Genomic DNA, 22,044 nt, shown 5'->3' with positions numbered 1-22,044 from the left:
AGTCCTGCTGGAGATGTATTCACAGAATCACAGAAACCCCACAGTGCAGATAGAGGCCATTTCGGCCCATCGAGCCTGCACCGACACATATCCCACCCGATCCCCGTAACCCCTACACCAACACATATCCCACCCTATCCCCGTAACCCCACGTATTTAATCCCCCTAATTCAATTTTTTATCATAGCCAATCAACCTAACCCGCACATCTTTGGACTGTGGGAGGAAACCGGAGCACCCGGAGGAAACCCACGCAAACACGGGGAGAATGTGCAAACTCCACACAGACAGTCACCCGAGGCCGGATTCGAACCCGGGTCTCTGGCGCTGTGAGGCAACAGTGCTAACCACTATGCCACCGTGCTGCCTTCTTGGACTCCTGTCACCCACACCCTTTCCCTTGTGACCACTCCTGAATAAAAGCAATTAAAACTTTCAAGGCATCAGAACTTAGCATTTCACAAAAATAGGATCATCCTGGAGAGAAGATCCTGGCTCCTCTGATATAATGTTACTTTTACTCAATGATTCTTACTAAAAACCGAGGCATCGCTTGAGGGCCTCAACCTTAATTAAAATATTCTGTTCTAAACTGATGGTCCTTCCAGCATTTTATTAACTTATCTATTTCGAGCATTCTTGCTCCAGGAAATCTTTACTTAGTTTTCTTCCATTACCTAAACATGTCCCCTTCTGTCCTATTTTTATAGGATGTGAAATATGAGCCGGAGACATTTTTTTTGATTCACATACGTATTGTTAAGTACGGCTAATTTTCTTATACTTCTAAAAATAAACTATCATTATGTAAAATTTTGTTTGATAACGCTCCTGTGAAGTGCCTTGGGACTTTTACTACGTTAAAGGCGCTATATAAATGCAATTTATTATTGTGACAGGCCAATTTTGAAACGTGTGTAGGTAGAAGCTAAAGCCTACTTCTACAGGATAAATGCATTAGAATCATAGAATTACACAGCACAGAAGGAGGCTATTCAGCCCATCGTGCCTGTGCTGACACTTTGGTAGAGCTATCTAAATAGTCCCACTCCCCTGCTTTTCCCTCGAACCCTGTAAATGTTTTCCCTTCAAGTATTTAGCCAATTCTCTTTTGAATATTACTATTGATTCTGCTTCTACCACCCTTTCAGCCAGTGCATTCCAGATCACAACAATTTGCTGTGTAAAAAAATGTTTCCTCATGTCGCCTTTGGTTCTTTTGCCAATCACCTTAAATCTGGTTACTGACCCTTCTGCCACTGGAAACAGTTTCTCCTTCTCTATCAAAACCATTCATGATTTTGAACACCTCTATCAAACCTCCCCTTGAACTTCTCTGCTCTAAGGAGAATTAGCTCAGTTTCTCCAGTCTCTCCACATAACTGCTGTCCCTCATCCCTGGTACCATTCTCGTAAATCTCTTCTGCACCCTCTCTAAGGCCTTGGCATCCTTCCTAAAGTGTGGTGCCCAGAATTGAACATAATACTCCAGGTGAGGCCTAACTAGTATTTTATAAAGGTTTGGTATAACTTCCTTGCTTTTGTATTCTATTCCTCTATTAATAAAGCCAAGGATTCCATATGCTTTTTTAACAGCCTCCTCAACTTGTCCTGCAACCTTCAAAGATTTGTGTCCATACACCCCATGTCTGTCTGTTCCTGCAGTCCCTTTAAAAGTGTACCATTGCCTCTCCTCATTTTTTCTACCAAAATGCATCACTTCACATTTCTCTGCATTAAATTTCATCTGCCATGTGTGTGCCCATTCCACCAGTCTGTCTATGACCTTCTGAAGTTTGTTACTATCCTTCTCATTTTTTACTACATTTCCGAGTGTTACCTGCAAACTTTGAAATTATGCCTGGTATACTCAAGTCCAGGTCATTCATGTACTGTATATGAAATAGATCAGTTGTCCTAATACCGATCACTGGGGAACACCACTGCATACTTCCCTCCGATCTGAAAAACAACCGTTCATCACTACTCTCTGCTTTCTGTCCCTCAGCCAATTTTGTATCCACGCTGCCACTGTCCCTTTAATCCCATGGGCTTTAATTTTGCTAACAAATCTATTATGTGGTACTCTGTTAAACGCCTTCTGAAAGTTCATATACTTTCAAAGTTCAAAACTTATACAATCTCACTACCCTCATCAACCCTCTCCGTTCATCAAAGAACTCAATGAAGTTAGTCAAACATGATTTGCCTTTATCAAATCTGTGCTGACTTTCATTTATTAGTCCATACTTTTCCAAGTGGCAATTAATTTTGTCCCAGATGATAATCTCTAAAAGTTTCCCCACCACCAACATTAGGCTGACTGGCCTGCTGTTGCTGTGTTTATCCCTCTCCCCTTTTTTAAATAGGGGTGCAAAATTCCAGTCCTCTGGCACCACCCCCATATCCAAGGAGGATTGGAAGATAGCGGTCAGAGCCTCCACAATTTCCACCCTTACTTCCCTCAGTAACCTTAAATTTAGACTTGCATTTATATAGCGCCTTTCACGGCCACCGGACATCTCAAAGCGGGTTACAGTCAATGAAATACTTTTGGAGTGGAGTCACTGTTGTATAATGTGGGAAACACGGCAGCCAATTTGCGCGCAGCAAGGTCCCACAAACAGCAATGTGATAATGACCAGATAATCTGCTGTTTGTTATGTTGGTTGAGGGAGAAACATTGGCCAAGATACCTCCCCTACTCTTCTTCGAAATAATGCCATGGGATCTTTTACGTCCACCTGAGAGAGCAGTTTAACGTCTCATCCGAAAGATGGCACCTCCGACAGTGCAGCACTCCCTCAGCCAAGCTTTATGTGCTCAAGTCACTGGAATGGACACCAGGGACTTGAACACACAACCTTCTGAGTCAGAGGCCAGTGTGCTACCAACTGAGCCACAGCAACCTAGGATGCATCCCATTGGACCGGGTGAATTTTCTACTTTGAGGACTGTCAACCTTTTAAGTAACTCCTCTTTATCTATTTTTTATCTTATCCAATATCACTACTGCCTCCTCCATTACTACTACATTGGCTGCATTCTCTTTCGTGAAGACAGATGCAAAGTACTCATTTAGTACCTCAGAAATGCCTTCTCCCTCCACAAGAATATCTCCTTTTTGGTCCCTTATCGGCCCCACTCTTCCATTGACTACCCTTTTACTATTTATATGTTTATAAAAGACTTCTGGATTCCCTTTTACGTTGGCCACTAATCTGTTCTCATACTCTCTCTTTGCCCCTCCTATTCCCTTTTATAGATCTCCTCTGTACTTTCTATGTTCAGCTTGGTTCTCTACTGTATTATGAACTGTATATTTTTGTGCCAAACATGGATAAGTTCTAGAATGTAAATTTAATATGTGGTTTGTATGCATCTATGACCTCTACTGTCAGACTGGTTGGTCGACATCTACAACACTTTCTCCTGGTAGTTGCATATTTTGAAGCCCTGGTTTGTTTTCTTTGTATTGTTCCCAGTGTTTCTGTTTTTAAGTATAGTTGTGCTGTTCCCTTTCATTTCCTGCTTTTAGCGATTTTTGTTAAACTAGAGCTTCACTATTCATTGCTAGTACCACTCTCAGTGTTTGTGGGTTTATTTTGTCAGTCTTGTTTTTTTTACCTCCAGAGTATTTATGTTTTTTCAATGTCACTCTGAGTGTTTCTGTTTTTAACCACATCTTTGTGGTTTCCTTTTAAATCCCACTCTTAGTGTTCCTGTTTCTTGCAGTCTTGTTCTGTTTGATAATCGCTCCTGTGAAGCTCCTTGGGACGTTTTACTATGTTAAAGGCGCTATACAAATGCAAGTTGTTGTTGCAGCGGCTTTGGTTGGAGCACATTCAGCTCTGCTATTACATCTTTTTATGGAAGATTTTCAACATGCCCTTAGCGATGGAACATAGGAACCAGCCAAAGTTTTTGATCACTTCACCATTTTGACCTATTTGAATCTAGGACACCTGAATCTGTTAGTCCATTCACAACTTGGAGTTCAGCCTTCCTTCCCTCCCTCCCTCCGCCCCCCTCTCTGCCTGTTTGGGTCTTGGGCTCACCTGTTCAGGGTCACCTTCCTCGCTGCTGCTGGTTTTCTTTGCCTGTTTGCAGGAATTCTTTTTATGCATTTATCACGCAATGTTTTATTTATAACGTTATAAGCCTTAAACATAGAGTCAACTGGTGAAGGAGAACATGGCGGGGTAACTATACTGGCAGGTGGTAGGACAGCTCAAGAGTGGGTAGGGTGTAACCAAAGAAGGTAGGATGGGTTGGAGCAGCCAGAGAAGGGGAATTGGGGGAGCTGAAGAAGGGGTGGGGAGCCAACCAAAGAAGGGGGGAGGTAGGGAACTGAGGGGGAATGCAAAAGCTAATGCAAAAGGGGTGTCAATCGCTTCCACCCATTTTACACCCCTGCCGAAATTGAAAGTTCCACCCTAGTGTGCGTGTTTCTCCATCTCTATGACTGATAGCAGTTGGTAATTAGAATGTATGCATTTTCTAACTGTCAGCATAACAGGTGATAATCAGGCTGATCTAACTGTCATCATAGCTGGTAATCAGGTGAGACAGTTAGAGACTGTTTGCTTGAAAATTCAATTCATTAAAAAAAAGAATTAACTCAATTTTAAGGAGGGAAGACATGTTGGTGGAATTTGAACCCACCCCATTCAGCCAAAATGGGTGGGCGTGCAGTTCAAATAGTTGTGTAATGACTTACATGCCCCATTCCCGCTCGATATCAGCCCGCTGGCATCTTAACTGGGCTCTTTTTCAGATGGCCAAGGTGTCCAGGTGGGAGTCTCATTAATACACTGTATGCTAATTGAGGTCCTATAATGTCCATTGGACTCCAGTGACATTTTACTGAGTGAGGTGCCCACTGTTGGTGCCCCACTCAGTAAAATTTGGTGTGGACAAAAAACAGGTTCGTTACAATTTTTCTTAGAGGGGCCAGGAGTGGCTGGAATGGGCCTGGTCTGGGCTGCGCCAGGCTCCCCCCACTTTCCATCCATGAAATGACCATAATCTCCCCTAAGACTTAGCTTGGTAATTCTGACCTGCCCAAAGTCAACTAACAGCCTCTGTCAGTCCGTTTCAGGCGGGCAGATGGCTGGCGAGATGTAAATGAGTCCTGGTCTTTAAAATCAGCTGAGGCCTCCCACAGACACTCCCAGGCATAAAGGCCGTCAGCTACCATGGGCTTCCTGCCCGGGAGTTAAAATACATCCCTCAGTCTTTCACAGCTTAACAGTGTTTTCTGAAGTTTACAGAACACAAAACAAAAGCTACAACAGATGTGCAATCAATAATCTGTCTTTTTTTTCTGAATACACTGTTGACACACTGTTCAAAAAAACTCAATTTAACTTCTATTTGAATAAAAATTTCAAATTGTTCATTTAGCTTTTCCTCAAATATTTTTTGACAAAACTGCAAGAAGCTAAAGAAAAAGCTGACTCAATGGTACTGATGTACATGGGAAATTAGATGCACTGCGCATGCTCAGATTGTGTAATTTAAATTCAGTTTATAGCTCTAGGCAAAATTATCAAATTGAAGCCCAGCTATTTAGGAGAGGCTAAGGCTTTCAAGTAAAAACTGAAAAGATGAAAAATAATTTAATCATGTTACTCTGAAATATGTATTTTTTGAACTTTTTATTTTGTTTAAACCCTTATTTTGAATATTAGAAATTTCAGTTATTGGGGCAAAAATAGCAAATGAAGATTTTTGAGCAATTTGTGGGAACCCAGTGGCCAGATTGCACAGTGATGAATTACTCTGAAAAACATGAGTCAGTCGATGTTTCAGGTCTTAAGACATTTCCTGTGGACATGGGAATTAATAGTGGACATAGGCATTTATAATTGGAAAAAGTTGACACAGAAAGTGTGATTAAAAATGTGACTATGGGAGGTCAAGTTGTGCAGACAGGAAGTGTGCACAGATGTAAGATTTTTAACATCTTATATAGATATACCGAAAATGAAATAGCAAACCTTACCAGCATTTGGGAAGTAGGGAAGTGAAGCTTAAAGCACAGGAGCAGGGCAACTGGGAGTCAGGAAACAGAAAATGACACAAAGCCAATATTGGTGGGAACACTGAATTTAGTAACTTTGTACTTTACCTGTACACTTCATTTTCTTAACAGTAATGGGTGCTTGTGATGAGGGGCGGTTTTGTCAGAGGAGAGGGGAGACAGGTTGACATTTAGACCGTTTATTAGAGCACAGGTCATGAGCCCATAGTATAGACAAATATTTTTGCACTGTATTTCATTTGCATTTTTGTTTTAATTTCTGACCTGCTGCATTTGCAGCTTGTTCTTTTTCTTTCCTCTATTGTTCCTTATTTTCTTCATGTGGACTTTTGCCTGTTTCACCCCAGTCCACATTTTCCTTTGTGGCCGTGCATCATCTTACTGATGATTTTTCATGTCTAATAGCTCTCCATTAAACAATTTTAAGATTGATTAACCCATCTTATTCCCCTCTGTGATTCTGTTGTTGCTCTCTTCCTCGCCTCTTTTCTCCAACCTTGTTTATATTTCAGGTACAGATCAGCAATGATCTAATTGAACGGCGGAACAGGCTTGAGGGGCTGAAATGCTGACTCCTGCCCCCATGCATCAGTTCTAATGAAAGGTCATACCTGTCTTTTTGCTTTACAGATGTGGTCTGATCGGTTGGGTACTTCCAACATTTTCATTTTTTTAAGAAACTCAAATTGTGTGGATTTCTCAGCAGCTTGGTATGGAATTTCCACTGGGATCACCAACCTGGCTGGCCAAAATTAAACACTATTGCAGATGAGATTTGTAGTTTTCTTTAATCAGCTGATTGCCTGAGGAGCAGAATGTATCACGTTAGAGTCCCAAACCAAACTACTATGAAATCCAGAAATCTGACATAAGGTCATCGACCTGAAACGTTAACTCTGTCTCTCTGTGTCTTGGCCCTCAATCTTCATTTATATTTATCCCTCAATCAACATCACTAAAACAGATTACCTGGTCATTATCACATTGCTGTTTGTGGGAGCTTGCTGTGCACATATTGGCTGCCCATTTCCTCCATTACAACAGTGACTACACTTCAAAAAGTACATCATTGGCTGTGAAGCACTTTGGCCGTCCGGTAGTCCTGAAAGGTGCTATTTAAATGCAAGTCTTTCATTTCTTTCTCTTTCCACAGATGCTGCCTGACCTGCTGTGTTTTCTAGCATTTTATGTTTTTTATTGCAGATTTCCAGCAGCCTGCAGTGTTTTGCTTTTGAAGAAATCCAGACATAGCGCCAGGGACCCGGGTTCGAATCCGGCCTCGGGTGACTGTCTGTGTGGAGTTTGCACATTCTCCCCGTGTTTGCGTGGGTTTCCTCCGGGTGCTCCGGTTTCCTCCCACAGTCCAAAGATGTGCAGGTTAGGTTGATTGGCTATGATAAATTGACCCTTAGTGTTAGGGGGATTAAATACATGGGGTTACGGGGATAGGGTGGGATGTGTGTTGGTGCAGGGGTTACGGGGATCGGGTGGGATATGTGTCGGTGCAGGCTCGATGGGCCGAAATGGCCTCTATCTGCACTGTGGGGTTTCTGTGTGAATCTGTGAAAAAAAAAGTAGTTTAGATACATCCAAAACTTGGAAGTACAGTGAACAGTGAGGAGGAGAGTGATAGGACTTCAGGAAGACATAAACAGGCTGGTGAAATGGGCAGACACGTGGCAGATGAAATTTAATGCAGAAAAGTGTGAAGTGATATATTTTGGTAGAAAGAACAAGGAGGGGACATATAAACTGAATGGTACAATCCTAAAGGGGGCGCACAAACAGAGAGACCTGGGAGTATATGTGCACAAATCGTTGAAGGTGGCAGGGCAGGTTGAGAAAGCAGTTAAAAAGACTTACGCGATCCTGGGCTTCATGAATAGAGGTATGGAGTACAAAAGTGTGGAAATTATGATGAACCTGTATAAAACACTGGTTTGGCCCCAACTGTGTCCAATTCTGGTCACCACACTTTAGGAAAGATGTGAAGGCCTCAGAGAAGGTGCAGAAAAGATTTACGAGAATTATTCCAGGAACGAGGGACTTCAGTTACATTGATAGATTGGAGAAGCTGGGGTTGTTCTCCTTGGAGCAGAGACGATTGAGAGGAGATTTGATAATGTTCAAAATCGTGAGGGGTCTAGACAGAGCAGATAGAAACTGTTCCCATTGGCAAGAGGGTCAAGAACCAGTGGACACAGATTTAAGGTGATTGGCAAAAGAACCAAAGACGACATAAGAAAAAAAACTTTGTTACGCAGCGAATGGTTAAGATCCAGAATGCACTGCCTGATAGGGTGGTGGAGGCAGACTCAATCTTATCTTTCAAAAGGGAGTTGGATAAGAATGCGAAAGAAAAAAAATTGCAGGGCTTGGGGTAATGGGCGGGCCGAATAGCCTTCTTCCGTGCTGCAACCATTCTATGGTTCTCTGCGCACGGGTTCTCAATAGCTCTACTTGCTCTTACACAGGTTGCAGCAGCTTCGCCCACCCAGCACGTTCCTGTGCGGTCCTTATCTGCTCTGCTTCTGCTGCAGTGGCAGCCGCGTGCGCCCTCAGATTCCGCGGTGCGCGGCCCCGCGTTCGCCGCCAATAGGAAAAGAGCAAGCGAAAGTTCCACGGTGACGCGTTCCTTCGGGCGTAATGCTTGCCGGGGGATGAAGTTCCTTTCGGAGACGCCGCGCGTTTATCTTCATGAGGGGTGGCCCGGGTAAAGGACTACAATTCCCGGCGGCGTGAGCTCAGCCGGATTGACGCACCGGCACCTGTCGAGCGATGTTTTTTTCCTTTCTTTCCCCACTTCTGCTGCAGAATTTGTCAGACAGGAAAAGACGTCAACGCGAGGCGAAACATAGCGGACACTTACTTCCCAGAAATACTAATTGTAACGACTAAATTTTAAAAAAAATGCACAAAATAATTAATGAATGTTATTTAACCCGCCTATGCTGATCAGTCAGGAACGTCTAACTGTCGAGTAAAAAACACATCTGTAAAGCGAGGGCACGGGGGGCAAAAAAAGAAAAGAACCGACAGTGATTCCAGGACCAAAAAAAAAGAAGCCAGTCAGGAACTCACTGCGGGGAAATAGCCGTCGCCTTTCGACATCGGAGTGAAAATCAAATCGGTCAAAATTCAACGGGATCGTGTCGCGCGAGCAAAATCCGAAAAACACCGGAGCGACTGGAGCCGGCAGAAAGGCGCCTTGACCTCTGAAAAGCGGCCAGCCAGAGCCAGGCACTACACACAGCAACCTGCCGGTAACCAGAGCTGCATCTGTCTCTTAATAAGGCGCCCGAATCGCTGTTTTTCCTCTCTCTTTCACTCCACGGATGCTGCCTGACCTGCTGAGTGTTGCCAACATTTTCTGTTGTTATTTCAGATTTCCAGCAGCCGCAGTATTTTGCTATTGTGTCGTTGAATTTGTAGTTGAGTTCCATCGTGACGGAACGGAAGCATTTAAGAGGTTAAACAGTGCCGCGAGTGGTTGCTTGATTAAACTCGACGAAAACCGGGTTTGATAATAAACATTTCTTGGCTTTTTGTTACCTACTGAGCTTTAGAATAATTTACCGGCTGGGATGCAACATAGCGGAGAATGTCAGGCATCACACAGTGCATCCGTATATTCTATTAACCCCAGTTTATTAATACTTCGCCCTTTTAAAGTACTGCACCTATCTCCAGCTTTGTTTTAGTGCGAGATCACATACTGCGTTTAGAATACAGTGCTGGAATGAAAGTGGTGGACACTCGGAGGGAGAATTGGCAATGGGCTAAGCATAGCCTGGCAATTGATGTAATTTTTAAAAACTTGATATTACTGTTGAGTTCCAAAAGTACGGATTGGTTTACTGTGCTTAAAACTATATTGAGTCACTGACAAAACTACTGGGAATTGGGTTACCCCTCAACGTGGGGGGTGGGTGGGGAATCGATCGGTGAACACTGATTTTAATGCTGGTGCCGCACCCTCCTTTCTGTGGGGACGGACGAGGAGGGATGTGTTTACATAGAAAACATTTCGCTTTGGGCATGTAGTCGTCAGGAAGGGTCTTAAGACCTGAAACGTCAACTGACTTCTATTTTTCAACAGATGCTGCCTGACCACCTGAGTACTTCAAGCTTTTTCTGCTTTATTTGTTTTCGAGCATGTACTTTTTTTGGCTACTATCTTAAGTAGAGTTTTCGTTTTACTTGTTTTTCTTTGAATCTATTTGAAAGCGCGAAATATATATACCAACGAATCTTGGCCTGGTTTCAAAAAGATGCGAACATGAAGGATATTGACGTTGGAATCGAATATCAAATACCCAAGCCTGGGTGTAAAACAGCGAATAGAAATTCCCAGCATTTGGAAAACCATAAAGAACGAACAGAAACCCAGGTTAGACTTTTATGTTTTCTTTATGCAGAGCTTTTAATACTGTGGTGTGTATGTGTGTTAGCTTGCAGCTTTTTGGGGATAAAATGGTTTGTGCCTTCCTACATAGCATTGCACAAAAACAGGCTACTGTATTTGGCCCAACTAGTCCATTCTGCATTCGAGACTCCTCCCATTCTTCCTCATCTAACTCTGCTAGCATAACTCTCTCTCTTCCCTTCTCCCTTATACTTATCTAGGTACCCCTTAAATGTATCTATACTATTCGCCTCAACCACTTGCTGTGGTTGCAAGTCCCATATTCTCACTGCTCTCTGGGTAAAGAAGTTCGCGATGAGAAATGGGAGCTGAATAGTTTTGTTTTTACAGAACTTCAAGTTACAGTGGCTTTATTTCTCCGAGCAAAGGCAAGGCTTGTTGTTTGTTTTATAAAATCATGGAATTTTGGCCATTTGGCCCATCGCACCTGCATTGGCTCTTGGTGTATTCACGTAGTCCCTTTCCCCATATATGTTTTAACAATTTTCTTTTCAAATATTCATGTCCTTTTTACAAATTATTATTAATTCTGTTTCCATCACTGTTTCTGATGGGGTATTCCCTGTCCTAAGAGCCCTCTGTATTTAAAAAAAAAAAAAAAACTTCTCCCTTTGTTGGTTTGGCGATGTAGTCAAGTTACTGACTTGTAGTTTAACCCTATTTTCCTTATGAAAGTCCCTCTTTAATTTCTATCAGATCTCATCTTAACATTCTCTGTTCTGGTGAAAGTGCTCCAATTTCTTCCCCCCACCCCCCATAATTAAAGGCTGTCATTCCTGGTATCATCTGAGTAAATGTCTTCTGCACCACCTTTGCCGCCTTAACGTCCTTCTTAAAGTAAGTGACCAAATATGGGCATAATACTCTAATTATCTTTGATTTTGTAGAGGTTTAGTGTGATCACTTTGCCCAATTGATGAAGCCTATGATCTTATAAATTTTTTACAGCTTGTCCTCTGATTTTTGAGGATTTGTCTATCTGAACTCCTAAATCTTTGCTCTTTCAAAGTTTTACTGTCCAGTGCATATGTCCTCTCATTCTTAAAATGTATGAACGCACATTTATCTCCATTACATTTCATCCTCTAATTATTTGCCCAATCTACAAACCTGTATATGTCCTCTTGAAGTCACTTACTGTCTTCGCAGTTAACCAAGCTGTCTATTTTTGTGTCATTGCAAATTTTGCTAATGTGCCCTATAGCTGAATCCAGACCTGGATAAAGAGGAGCGGTGAGCCTCATGGGGCATAACAACAGTCCAAAAATACTTTCTGTTTTCTGTACAGATAGCACGTTCATGGGGCAGCAACCTCTGCAGTTTGTGTTTAATGCAGCAGAAACCTTTTATGTTGTGTCTGTGCAATGCTAGAAAGACGACCCCTCTGACAGTGTAGCTCTTCCTCAGTATGGCACTGGATTGTTAGCCTGGATTATGTGCCCAAATCCGGAGATAAGAGTGCTATCACTGAGCCAAGGCTAATATCTTAATATGACAGCCAGTGTGCACACAGAAAAGTCTCAAACAATGAATCTGTTTTGATGGTATTGGTTGAAGGATGTGTGTTCATCAGCACATTAGGTGAACTCCCTGCTCTTCTTTGGAAAAAGTGCCATGATGCCCATTACATCCACCTGAACAGGTAGACAAGGCCTGGGTTTAACATCTTGTCTTAAAGATGGCGCTTTGAACAATGCAGCATTAGCTCAGTACGACACTGAAGTATCACCCTCGATTATATGCTCAGGGCTTGTATAGGGTGCTTCAACCCACAACACTGAGCCAAAGTGACAATTAAGCATCATATACAATAGTGATCAAACATGACTATTTATCAACAAACATCAGTTTCAAGTCAGCTGTGCCAGACTATTGGGAGTTTTAAATAATATAACTGGAGTCACAGAATTTTGCTGTGCAAAAGGAAGCCATTCAGTGAACAATTTCTGCACTATATTTAATCCCATTTCCCCACCCTTTCCCTATATCCTTGTATTGTTTTCTCTTTTTCAAGTGTTTTCTATTGTTCATAATTGACTCTCATGTTCTCCAGCATTGCACTTTAATGGCTCAACATGCACTGTTTGGAATCAAATAAAGGAGCATATGTTTATTGGAGCAGCTGTACCCAAATGTTTACATATTCACAGCCAACAATAAACCAGCTCAGATCCTGTCTCCAACACTATACATAAATTTGCACCTCAAACGACTCACTTAAGTCAAAGGAAAGTCTAATTTGTGTTCTAAATGGCCCGGATTATGCATTAAAAGTAACGGTGAGGCTGTCAGCACTCAGCATTATTGAAGTGTAAATCGGACGCCATTTCCGCCGACCACACGTGTGCAGTTAAACGCATAAATCAGGAAGTTGCTGTCTGAGTTTCCCTGCTCCTCTAAAATACCGCTATCTCACCGAGAGACTCTGCATTCACATATATGGAAGGGTGTGAAGTTGGGGTACTTGTGTAATTGATACCCTCTAAACATGCCAGAAAAAGTTAGGGCTTGTCTATTCAAGTGTAAGTGAATTTTTTTTTAACGGCATGGTAAGACTCAATTACTGCCAAACAACCTCTCTGACCCCAAAAATTAACTTTACAAGTGTGGAGTCTCATTCCTTCAGATTTTAATCAGTGTTGGAGATATTTAAAAACTTAAATTAAAAATATTTTTTTACTTTTTTTTTCTGTCTCTCTTATCTCTTTCCCCCTCTCTTTATTTCACTTTCTATGCATGATTTGGCATTGAATTACCTAATCTAACATGCACTTCCGGGTTCAGACTCTGCATGCCCCTGTAAGGATTATTCAGTCTGATTGGTTAAGAAGATACACAGTTGCTTGCCCTGTTCACACCGGTCCTAGATTCCCTGTAGAGGGTGCCATGCTGTTTTGGATTTCTAATCCCTGCAAGTTCCAGTGCAAAAGCTCATAGAAAGTCTGTGGGCAAGTGTTTGTGTAATAAACGGCTAGCGCCATTCATTTGCCGCTGAGAGTAAAATCTGAGCCATTGTGTGTTCTAGATGGGCTCGAGGTGCACTGGAAGATGTCTTGGATTTAAAGTGACAGGACATCGTATGACTTTTAGATTGTAAAAGCTTACCTTTCATCATGTCTGGCAACTAGCTCAGACAGTTGAGAATGCATAAATAGACAAAGACTAGGCCCAAAAAGAAAGTAAGCTTCTGTGGAAGACCTGGGTTTTTGCTGCAAATAATAAAAAGAACTTGGAATTATATCATGCTTTTCACATCCCAAAGTGCCTCATAGCCAATGAATTACTGTTGAAGTGCGGTCATTGTTTTGTAATCAAACAGGGCAGCCAATTTGCGCAAAACAAGATTCCACAAACAGCAGTGAGATGCATGAGCTGCTAATTTTTTTTTAGTGGTGCTAGTTAAGGAATAAAAGACGACGAAGACTCCTTTTGCTTTTTGAATAATGCCTTTGGGTCTTTTACCTCCATCTCTGTAAACTAGGATGTACAGTAAGTTAAACTAATTGTACTAAAAGAAATCTGAAGTATGCAGATGGGTCTCTTTGCCAAATACAAATATTTTAGATTATTTAGCATGCAAGAAATGTTTATTGGTTTGAGATGTATGCGTCAGTATGGAAAACCAGAAAGTACTTCCAATACGAAATGTCACGTTTCTCCCTTTTATTAATTGAGCTTTCAGATGAACCTACAGAAGTCTCAACGATTCAAGAAACAATAATCCCGATTTTTAACCTAACCCGCCAAGCAGGAATGGGGCGGGTTCAGGTCAGGCATCCGTTTTACACCCGCCTGATTTTTACTTCAATGAAGAGTAAAATCGGATGGTAGGGGGTGGGTGTGCAGGCGTAAAATGGGCGTCCGACCTGAACTCGGCCCACTCCCGCCAGATAGGTTAGGTTAAAATTGGGACTACTGAATTTGCACCAACTCACCATTGATATTGTTAAAACACTCAGATGGTACATCCTGTAGGAATTCAGCAGTTACTTGTTACCTTCACTTGACTCTGTTCCAAACAGAAAACACTTTTACATCACACTGGTGCAGGAGGAAAGCAGTTCTGACCTTGATGTTTTCTTCATTCTACAGCAGGTTTCACCTCTCCTCTCTCTCCCCCACCCCCCCCTCCCCCTCCCCCCCCCCCCCCCACCCCCCCCGCACAAGAAATCCAATTAAACAGGGCTTGAGCAAGTTTCAGCATTTAGATTATTGAGCAACAACTTACACTTTTGAAGCCAAAATCATCTTGAATTTGATTACTGAGTTTTACTCAATATATTACTAGCTTCTTTCTGTTCTTTCAACACTGTTGTCTTGGCACCCATACCTGTTAACCAGGATGCTGGTTGCTCCTGATTTTTGTAAAATATTGGTTGGTTAGGCTTTGGTTTCTTTTTCTTTATTTTCTTTCCCTCCCTCCGTCCCAAATCTGTTAACTCTCAGTTGAAAATTATACAAGTTAGAATAAGTCAGCAGAACAGTGAGTGAGTCACCCACTAATCTTGTAATCCCTTCTGTCTGGTTATGACACAGACCCATCTGTGTGACAAATACATCTGATAGTTGCGTATTTCGCTTCATGTGGCAAGGTTTTAAGTGGAAGTAAATACTTAGATTGCATCATGGGAATGGAACTTGTGCAATTTCAAGGTTACCTCAAGATGTCATCTGGTCTGCTCTCCAGACGTTCTCATGTGGCTTCTCCAAGTGACTGTTCATCCTGATCAATTTGCTACAACAATAGGAAATCCAAGATAATAAGCTGTCTGATTATCTTCAATTGTAACATTCATAAGTCACAAGTCTGATTTACTGTATTAACAATGAAATCCACGCACCAATAAATGCTTTTGATGTAATGCTGTGGAAGAGAAAGGACGAACTGGTCACTGAAATGCCATTTGTAGCTTGTTTTGTATAATTTAAGCATTACATCTTTTGTTTCTGTCACTTACTTTTGCAAATAATTAAAGCACCCATCCAAAAAATAAGCTGGAATGTTCTTTGCTCCTTTACCCATATACTGGCCTTTATTTCTTGCTCACTATCCCTCTCATGCTTCCCTGCTACTTTCCCTTCCACTTCCTCTCTTTTCCCCCCTTCAACTACCCCGCCACATCCTGATGTAGCAGAGTGCTGTGCCATCATTGGACAAAGCTTGAAATGTGTTTTTGAAGCACTGAAATTATGAGTTGGATAAACAGATACTCTCCAGATCCTGGTGTCTCCAAATAAGCTGATTCCCTGCCCTTTCAGATTTGCACCAAAGCTAAGCGATTAGGTTAAAATGTTAATGGAGTCACCTCCTCTACAATGGTGGGGGATAGTGTATTCTGCTTAACAGAAACAACAACTTGCATTTAGATCCCACGGCACTTCAAAGGAGTGTTATCAGACAACGTTTGATACTGAGCCACATAAGGAGATATTAGGACAGGAGCCAAAAGCTTGGTCAAAGATGTAGGTTTTAAGGCTAGTCTTAAAGGAGGAGAGGTGGAGAGGTTTCAGGATGGAATTTCGGATCTTGGGCTTAGACAGCTGACGGCATAGCTATCAATGGAGGGGAGATGGATATCGGGGATGCACAAGTGACCAGCATTGGAGGAGCGCAGAGATCTTAAGAGGGTTGTAGGGCTAGAGGAGATTAGAGATGGGGAGGGGCGAGGCCATGGATGGATCTGAACACAAGGATGGGAATTTTAAAATCAAGACTGGGAGCCAATGGAGGTCAGCGAGCACAAAACTGATGGGTGAACGGGACGTGTGAGTCTGGATGCAAGCAGCAGAGCTTTGGATGAGCTGAAGTTTGCAAAGTGTGAAAGATGGGAGGCTGGCCAGGAAAGCATTGGAATAGTCGAGTCTGAAGGTAACTAGCACGGATGAGGGTTTCAGCAGCAGATGGCTTGAGGTGTGGCGGAGTTGGTTGGTATTGGAGGTGGAAGTAGGCGGTCTTTGTGATTAGGATATGGGGGCCGAAGCTCTGTTCAGGATCATATAGGATGTCGAGGTGGCGAGCAGTCTGGTTCAACCTCAGACAATGGCCAGGGAGGGGGATGAAATTGGTGGCTAGGGAACGAAGTTTGCAGCTGGGGCAGAAGACAGTGGCTTTGGCCTTCCCAATATGTAATTGCTCTATTGATTTATTTTCTCATTCCCTCCACCTTATTGTATGAAAGAGAGTGTTGTGTGAAGATGCCTTGGAGACAGCAGGTCGGGTGGAAGGGCTGCCGCTGGATGTTTCAATGCACTCCTGTATGCAAATTCTGGATGAGAAAAACCAGAAGGGAAAGTATCATCACAGCCTGCACCTGTTCAAGCCCTTTCGCAACACCTCCAAGTGAGTGCCTCTTAGTAATGCAAATTTAGCATTGTTGTTCCAGTAAAAAGCAACACTTAAGGTAACTTTTCTGAAATATGTGCTGAATACATCCACAGTTGTTAACATTCTTCTATGTCTTTTTCTATGCAACTTCCTGGTATACCTTATGGGTTTTAAATCCTACATTTGATATTTTTGTAGTGAAATTTGATAGTAACTGGAATTGGAGAGAATCCTGCAACAGTGTAATGTTTTTTATTTTAGATAAAATCTTTTTTGAACATTTGTTAAAATTTTTTCAAAATTTACTCTCCTATATAATCTCATTTAGCAAGGTAGAATATTGTACTATGTGATGCCCTTCTTTCTCTCTCCCTCTCCTCCATGATTGAATATTTGTCATAATAAGTCATAACCTTAAGCTGATGGAAAAATAGAGGGCTTGACAAATGTAGGAGAACTGCAAAAGACTTCAGGAGGGCGTGGCAGATAGCAGATGAAGTATAATGCATAGAAGTATTTGGATTTTCAAGAAGCATTCGATAAGGTGCCACACGAGGTTATTACACAAAATTAGGGCTCATGGGATGGGGTAATATATTAGCATGGATGGAGGATTGGTTAACGGACAGAAAACAGAAAGTAGGAATAAATGGGTCATTTTCGGGTTGGATGGCTGTCGCTCGTGGGGTACTGTAAGGATCAGTGCTTGGGCCTCCGCTATTTACAATCTATATCAATGACTTAGATGAGAGGATCGAGTGTCATGTATCCAGGTTTGCTGACGGTACAAAGCTAGGTGGGAAAGCAAGCTGTGAGGAGGATACAAAGAGGCTGCAAAGGGATATAGGCAGGTTAAGTAAGTGGGCAAAAACGGGCAGATGGATTATAATGTGGTGAAATGTGAAGTTATCCACTTTGGTAGGAAAAATAGAAAAGCAGAATATTTTTTAAAAGGTGGGAGGCTGGGAAATGTTGATGTTCAGAGGGATCTAGGTGTCCTTGTACACGAATCACTGAACGTTAACATGCAGGTGCAGCAAGCAATTAGGAAAGCAAATGGTATGTTGGCCTTTATTACAAAGGGATTGGAGTACAAAAGGAAAGATGTCTTGCTGCAATTACGTAGGGCCTTGGTGTTACCACACTTGGAGTATTGTGTACAGTTTTGGTCTCCTTACCTAAGGAAAGATATACTTGCCTTGGAGGAGGTGCAACAAAGTTTCACTAGATTGATTCCTGGGATGAGAGGGTTGTCCTATGAGTAGAGATTGACTAGACTAGGCCTATATTCCCTAGAGTTTAGAACACTGAGAGGTGATCTTATTGAAACATATAAAATTCTTAAGGGGCTTGACGGTAGATGCTGGGAGGATGTCGCCCCTGGTTGGGGAGTCTAGAACTCGGGGTCACAGTCTCGGAATAAGAGGTTGGCCATTTAGAACTGAGATGAGGAAAACTTTCTTCACTCAGAGGGTGGTGAATCTTTGGAATTCACTGTTCCAGAGGGCTTTGGATGCTCAATTGTTGAGTATATTCAAGGCAGAGATCGCTAGATTTCTGGATACTAAGGGAATCGAGGGCTATGGGGATAGCGTGGGAAGGTGAAGTTGAGGTAGATGATCAACCATGATCTTATTGAATGGTGGCGCAGACTCAAAGGGCCGAATGGCCTACTCCTGCTCCTATTTCTTGGGTTATGTTCGAAGTGTTAAGATAATCCATATTGTGAGGAAAAAGCACAATGGAATGATTTGGAAGGGTGTAGAGTTATCGAGGCTTAGGGCTGCAAATAAGTAATTTCTGTGAAGTGTATGTACAGGTAGATAAAGCCATCAAGAAGGTCAGTAGAATTTTAGGTTTAAAAAAAAATTGGGTACAAGAGGAATGTTGTAATGTTTAGGTTGTACAAGGCAACAGTTAGATCACAGTTAAAGTACTTTGTGTAGTTTTGGATGCTCCGTAATAGAAGCATGGGAGCCAGGAAGGTAGAAGACATTTAATAGATTTTTTTTAAAATTCATGGAGGGTTTTGATAGTGACTAGTCAAACACATCCTAGTCAGTGACAAGGAGCCGTCAATTTTAAATCTTTACTGAGTAAGGTGAAATTTATTTAAGCATTGAATTGTGAGAGTGTGTAATGCTTTGACACAGAGTAGTTGAGTCAGAAACTATTGCTTTTTTAAGAAAAGAGTCAATAAACATTTGACACAGAGGAAGATACGGGGAGAGACATGGATTAGTTTTGGATTGCTCTGCCAAGAAGCCATCGCAGACATGATGGACTGAATGGTCTCTCTTTGTGCTGTAAACCTCTTTGAACACAGGAAAAGTTCTTGCTCTGCTTCAGATAGTGCCCTAGAATATCTAACATTCCCTTGAACCATAGGAACAGGCAGACAGAATCTTGAATTACTGTCTCATCCGAAGAACAAGAGGGTGCAGTTTGCAGAAAGGGAGAAGGGTCTGATGGTTGCATCCTTGTGTTTGTTTCTATTGATGTAATTTACCTTTTTCAATGCATAGACAGCAGCATCCTGTGGACAATGCTGGCTTCTTCTCATTCATGACCTTCAGTTGGTTAACATCTTTGGCCTTCACGGCTTATAAAAAAGGGGAGCTCCTGCTAGAAGATGTTTGGCCCCTGTCGAAATATGAATCTTCTGAAGTCAATAGTAGAAGGTACATATACAATTTCCTAAAACTACTTATCGATATTCTGTCTATCTTTAATTCCTGTGGCACAGCACTTTTTACTGTGTTCATGTGTGGTCCTTATGGATAAGAAATGTTGCTATCTTAAAGTGGCAGTAGACTTTATGTACATGTAGATGTGTTTATTATGATTCTTTTAGAACTTTGCTGATTTTTGAACATGTTTGTATTACACTCTTCAAATCTAGATGTGATCGTTTTTTTTTTAAAGCTGCAGGAAGGCGTATCCTATTGGGATTCTTATTTGGCATTGTCTATCCTTTTTACTTTTATACTACAGTATTGCAAACAAAATTTGTATTCCCCTCCCTAAAATTGGAGAATTCACAGGTTGCAGAATTTCTCCCAGATCCTTGCACAGTGGGGAAGAAAGTGAGGCCTGTGTACAAATCAGGAGCATTGATCTCTGCTTTAAACTTTGTTCTGTGATGTCCATTAATGCTGTATCTAGAAACCTTTTTATCTTAAGATAAAATGCATTTATTCCTAGCACTGTACAATTAACAAAATATAGCAAAGAATTCTCTAAGTGCAAGTTTATGAATTACTTAGTTGTGCTTTGGAGTAAGATATTGGATTATTCACTACACGTGTGTTAGATGTTAGATGTATTATTTCCTCTTCCCTTCCCTCCCCTATTACATTACACAGGATTTGAACATATCATTTAGGCTGACACATTAGTGCAGTACTGAGGGAGTGCTGCATTGTCAAAGATGCCATCTGTCAGATGAAATGTTAAGCCGAGGCTTGTTCAAATGGCTGTAAAAGATCCCACATTTTTTGAAGAAGTGCAGGGAGTTCACCTGGTGTCTGAACAACATTCATCCCTCAACCAACATCACCACCTGAACTAGACAATTTCATTCACTTTGCCTCCAATTTCCACCCTTCCCTCACCTTCACATGGTCCATCTCCGACTCTTCCCTTCCCTTCCTCGACTTCTCCGTCTCCATCTCTGGGGATAGGTTATTGACCAACATTCACTGCAAGCCCACTGACTCCCACAGCTACCTGGACTACACTTGCTCCCACCCCGCCTTCTGTAAGGACTCTTCCATTCTCCCAGTTTCTCCGTCTCCGCCGCATCTGCTCCGACGATGCCACCTTCCATACCAGTGCTTCTGACATGTCTTCCTTTTTCCTCAACCGAGGACTCCCCTCTACTGTGGTTGACACAGCCCTCGACCGTGTCCATTCTATCTCCCGCACTTCTGCCCTCACCCCTGCCCCTCTCTCCCGGAACCACGATAGAGTTCCCCTTGTCCTTACCTTTCACCCCACCAGCCTCCACATTCAACGCATCATCCTCCGCCACCTCCAACGTGATTCCACTACCAAACGCATCTTCCCCTCCCCTCCCCTTTCAGCATTCCGTAGGGACCGCTCCCTCCAAGACACCCTAGTCCACTCCTCTATCACCCCCAGCACCCCTTCCCCTTCGCCCGGCACCTTCCCATGCAAGCGCAGGAGATGCAACACCTGCCCTTATACCTTCCCCCTTCCCACTGTCCAGGGCCCCAAACACCCCTTCCAGGTGAAACAGCGATTTACTTGTACTTCTTGCAATCTAGTATACTGTATTCACTGCTCACGATGTGGTCTCCTCTACATTGGGGAGACCAAACGCAGATTGGGTGACCACTTTGCGGAACGCCTCCGTTCAGTCTGTAAGGGTGACCCTGAGCTTCCGGTCGCCTGCTATTTTAATTCACCACTCCATTCCCACTGAGACCTCACCGTCCTCGGGCTCTTGCATTGTTCCACGGAAGCTCAGCGTAAGCTCGAGGAACAGCACCTCATCTTCCGTTTAGGCACTTTACAGCCTTCCGGACTCTCTCTCAAGTTCAACAATTTCAGATCATAACCTTGGTCCCCCATCATATTTATATATTTTTTATCCACACTTTTGTGGTTTGTGCCTTTTTCTTTTTTTTCTCTCACATGGCAGCTATCTTTCATTCTGCTAGCGCATTTCACACTTCATCTAGAGCCATCTTTTGTTTCTTAATCTGTCCAATTACCATCTCGTCTCGCCTTGAATATCTCTTAATGTCTCTACTTCTCACAAACCTTCCCTTTTGTTCTTGCACCCCCTCCCCCATTTCCCAGCCCCCAACTTGCTTTCTCATCTGTTTCATTTCCTGCTTTTTTTCTCAGTTCTGAAGAAGGGTTTCAACCTGAAACGTTAACTGTTTCTCTCTCCACGGATGTTGCCTGGCCTGCTGAGTTTTTCCAGCTTTTTCTGTTGTTATTTCACCACCTTATAACATTGAAACATAGAAGATAGGAGCAGGAGTAGGCCATTCGGCCCCTCGAGCCTGCTCTGCTATTCAATGAGATCATGGCTGATCATCCAAACTCAGTACCCTGTCCCTGCCTTCTCCCCATACCCCTTGATCCCTTTAGCCTTAAGAAATATATCTAACTCCTTCTTGAATATATTTAATGAATTGGCCTCAACTGCCTTCTGTGGTAGAGAATTCCACAGGTTCACCACTCTCTGGGTGAAGAAATTCCTCCTCATCTCAG

At 42.4% G+C, this 22,044-nt stretch overlaps 1 protein-coding gene across 3 annotated transcripts in view; it reads left to right on the top strand.

Annotated features, from left to right (window-relative positions):
* Positions 1-8,639: 8,639 nt before the first annotated feature.
* Positions 8,640-22,044, top strand: part of abcc5 (ATP-binding cassette, sub-family C (CFTR/MRP), member 5) — a 108,854-nt gene continuing 95,449 nt past the window's right edge. The window contains exons 1-4 of one of the 3 annotated variants that reach the window (XM_085990118.1): positions 8,640-9,309; positions 10,274-10,436; positions 16,652-16,812; positions 19,323-19,478. In XM_085990118.1, coding sequence (XP_085846244.1) covers positions 10,326-10,436; positions 16,652-16,812; positions 19,323-19,478 — 428 coding nt within the window. In that variant the 5' untranslated portion in view covers positions 8,640-9,309; positions 10,274-10,325. Of the gene's footprint in view, positions 10,437-16,651; positions 16,813-19,322; positions 19,479-22,044 lie in introns of all 3 variants that reach the window. The other 2 variants (XM_085990119.1, XM_085990120.1) reach the window with 2 other exon arrangements.

This window comes from Somniosus microcephalus, chromosome 6 (assembly GCF_052327205.1).
Source record: "Somniosus microcephalus isolate GS21.2 chromosome 6, FLI_Smic_1.0, whole genome shotgun sequence".
Taxonomy (NCBI): Eukaryota; Metazoa; Chordata; class Chondrichthyes; order Squaliformes; family Somniosidae; genus Somniosus; species Somniosus microcephalus.
This window is presented reverse-complemented; position numbering and strand designations above follow the sequence as displayed.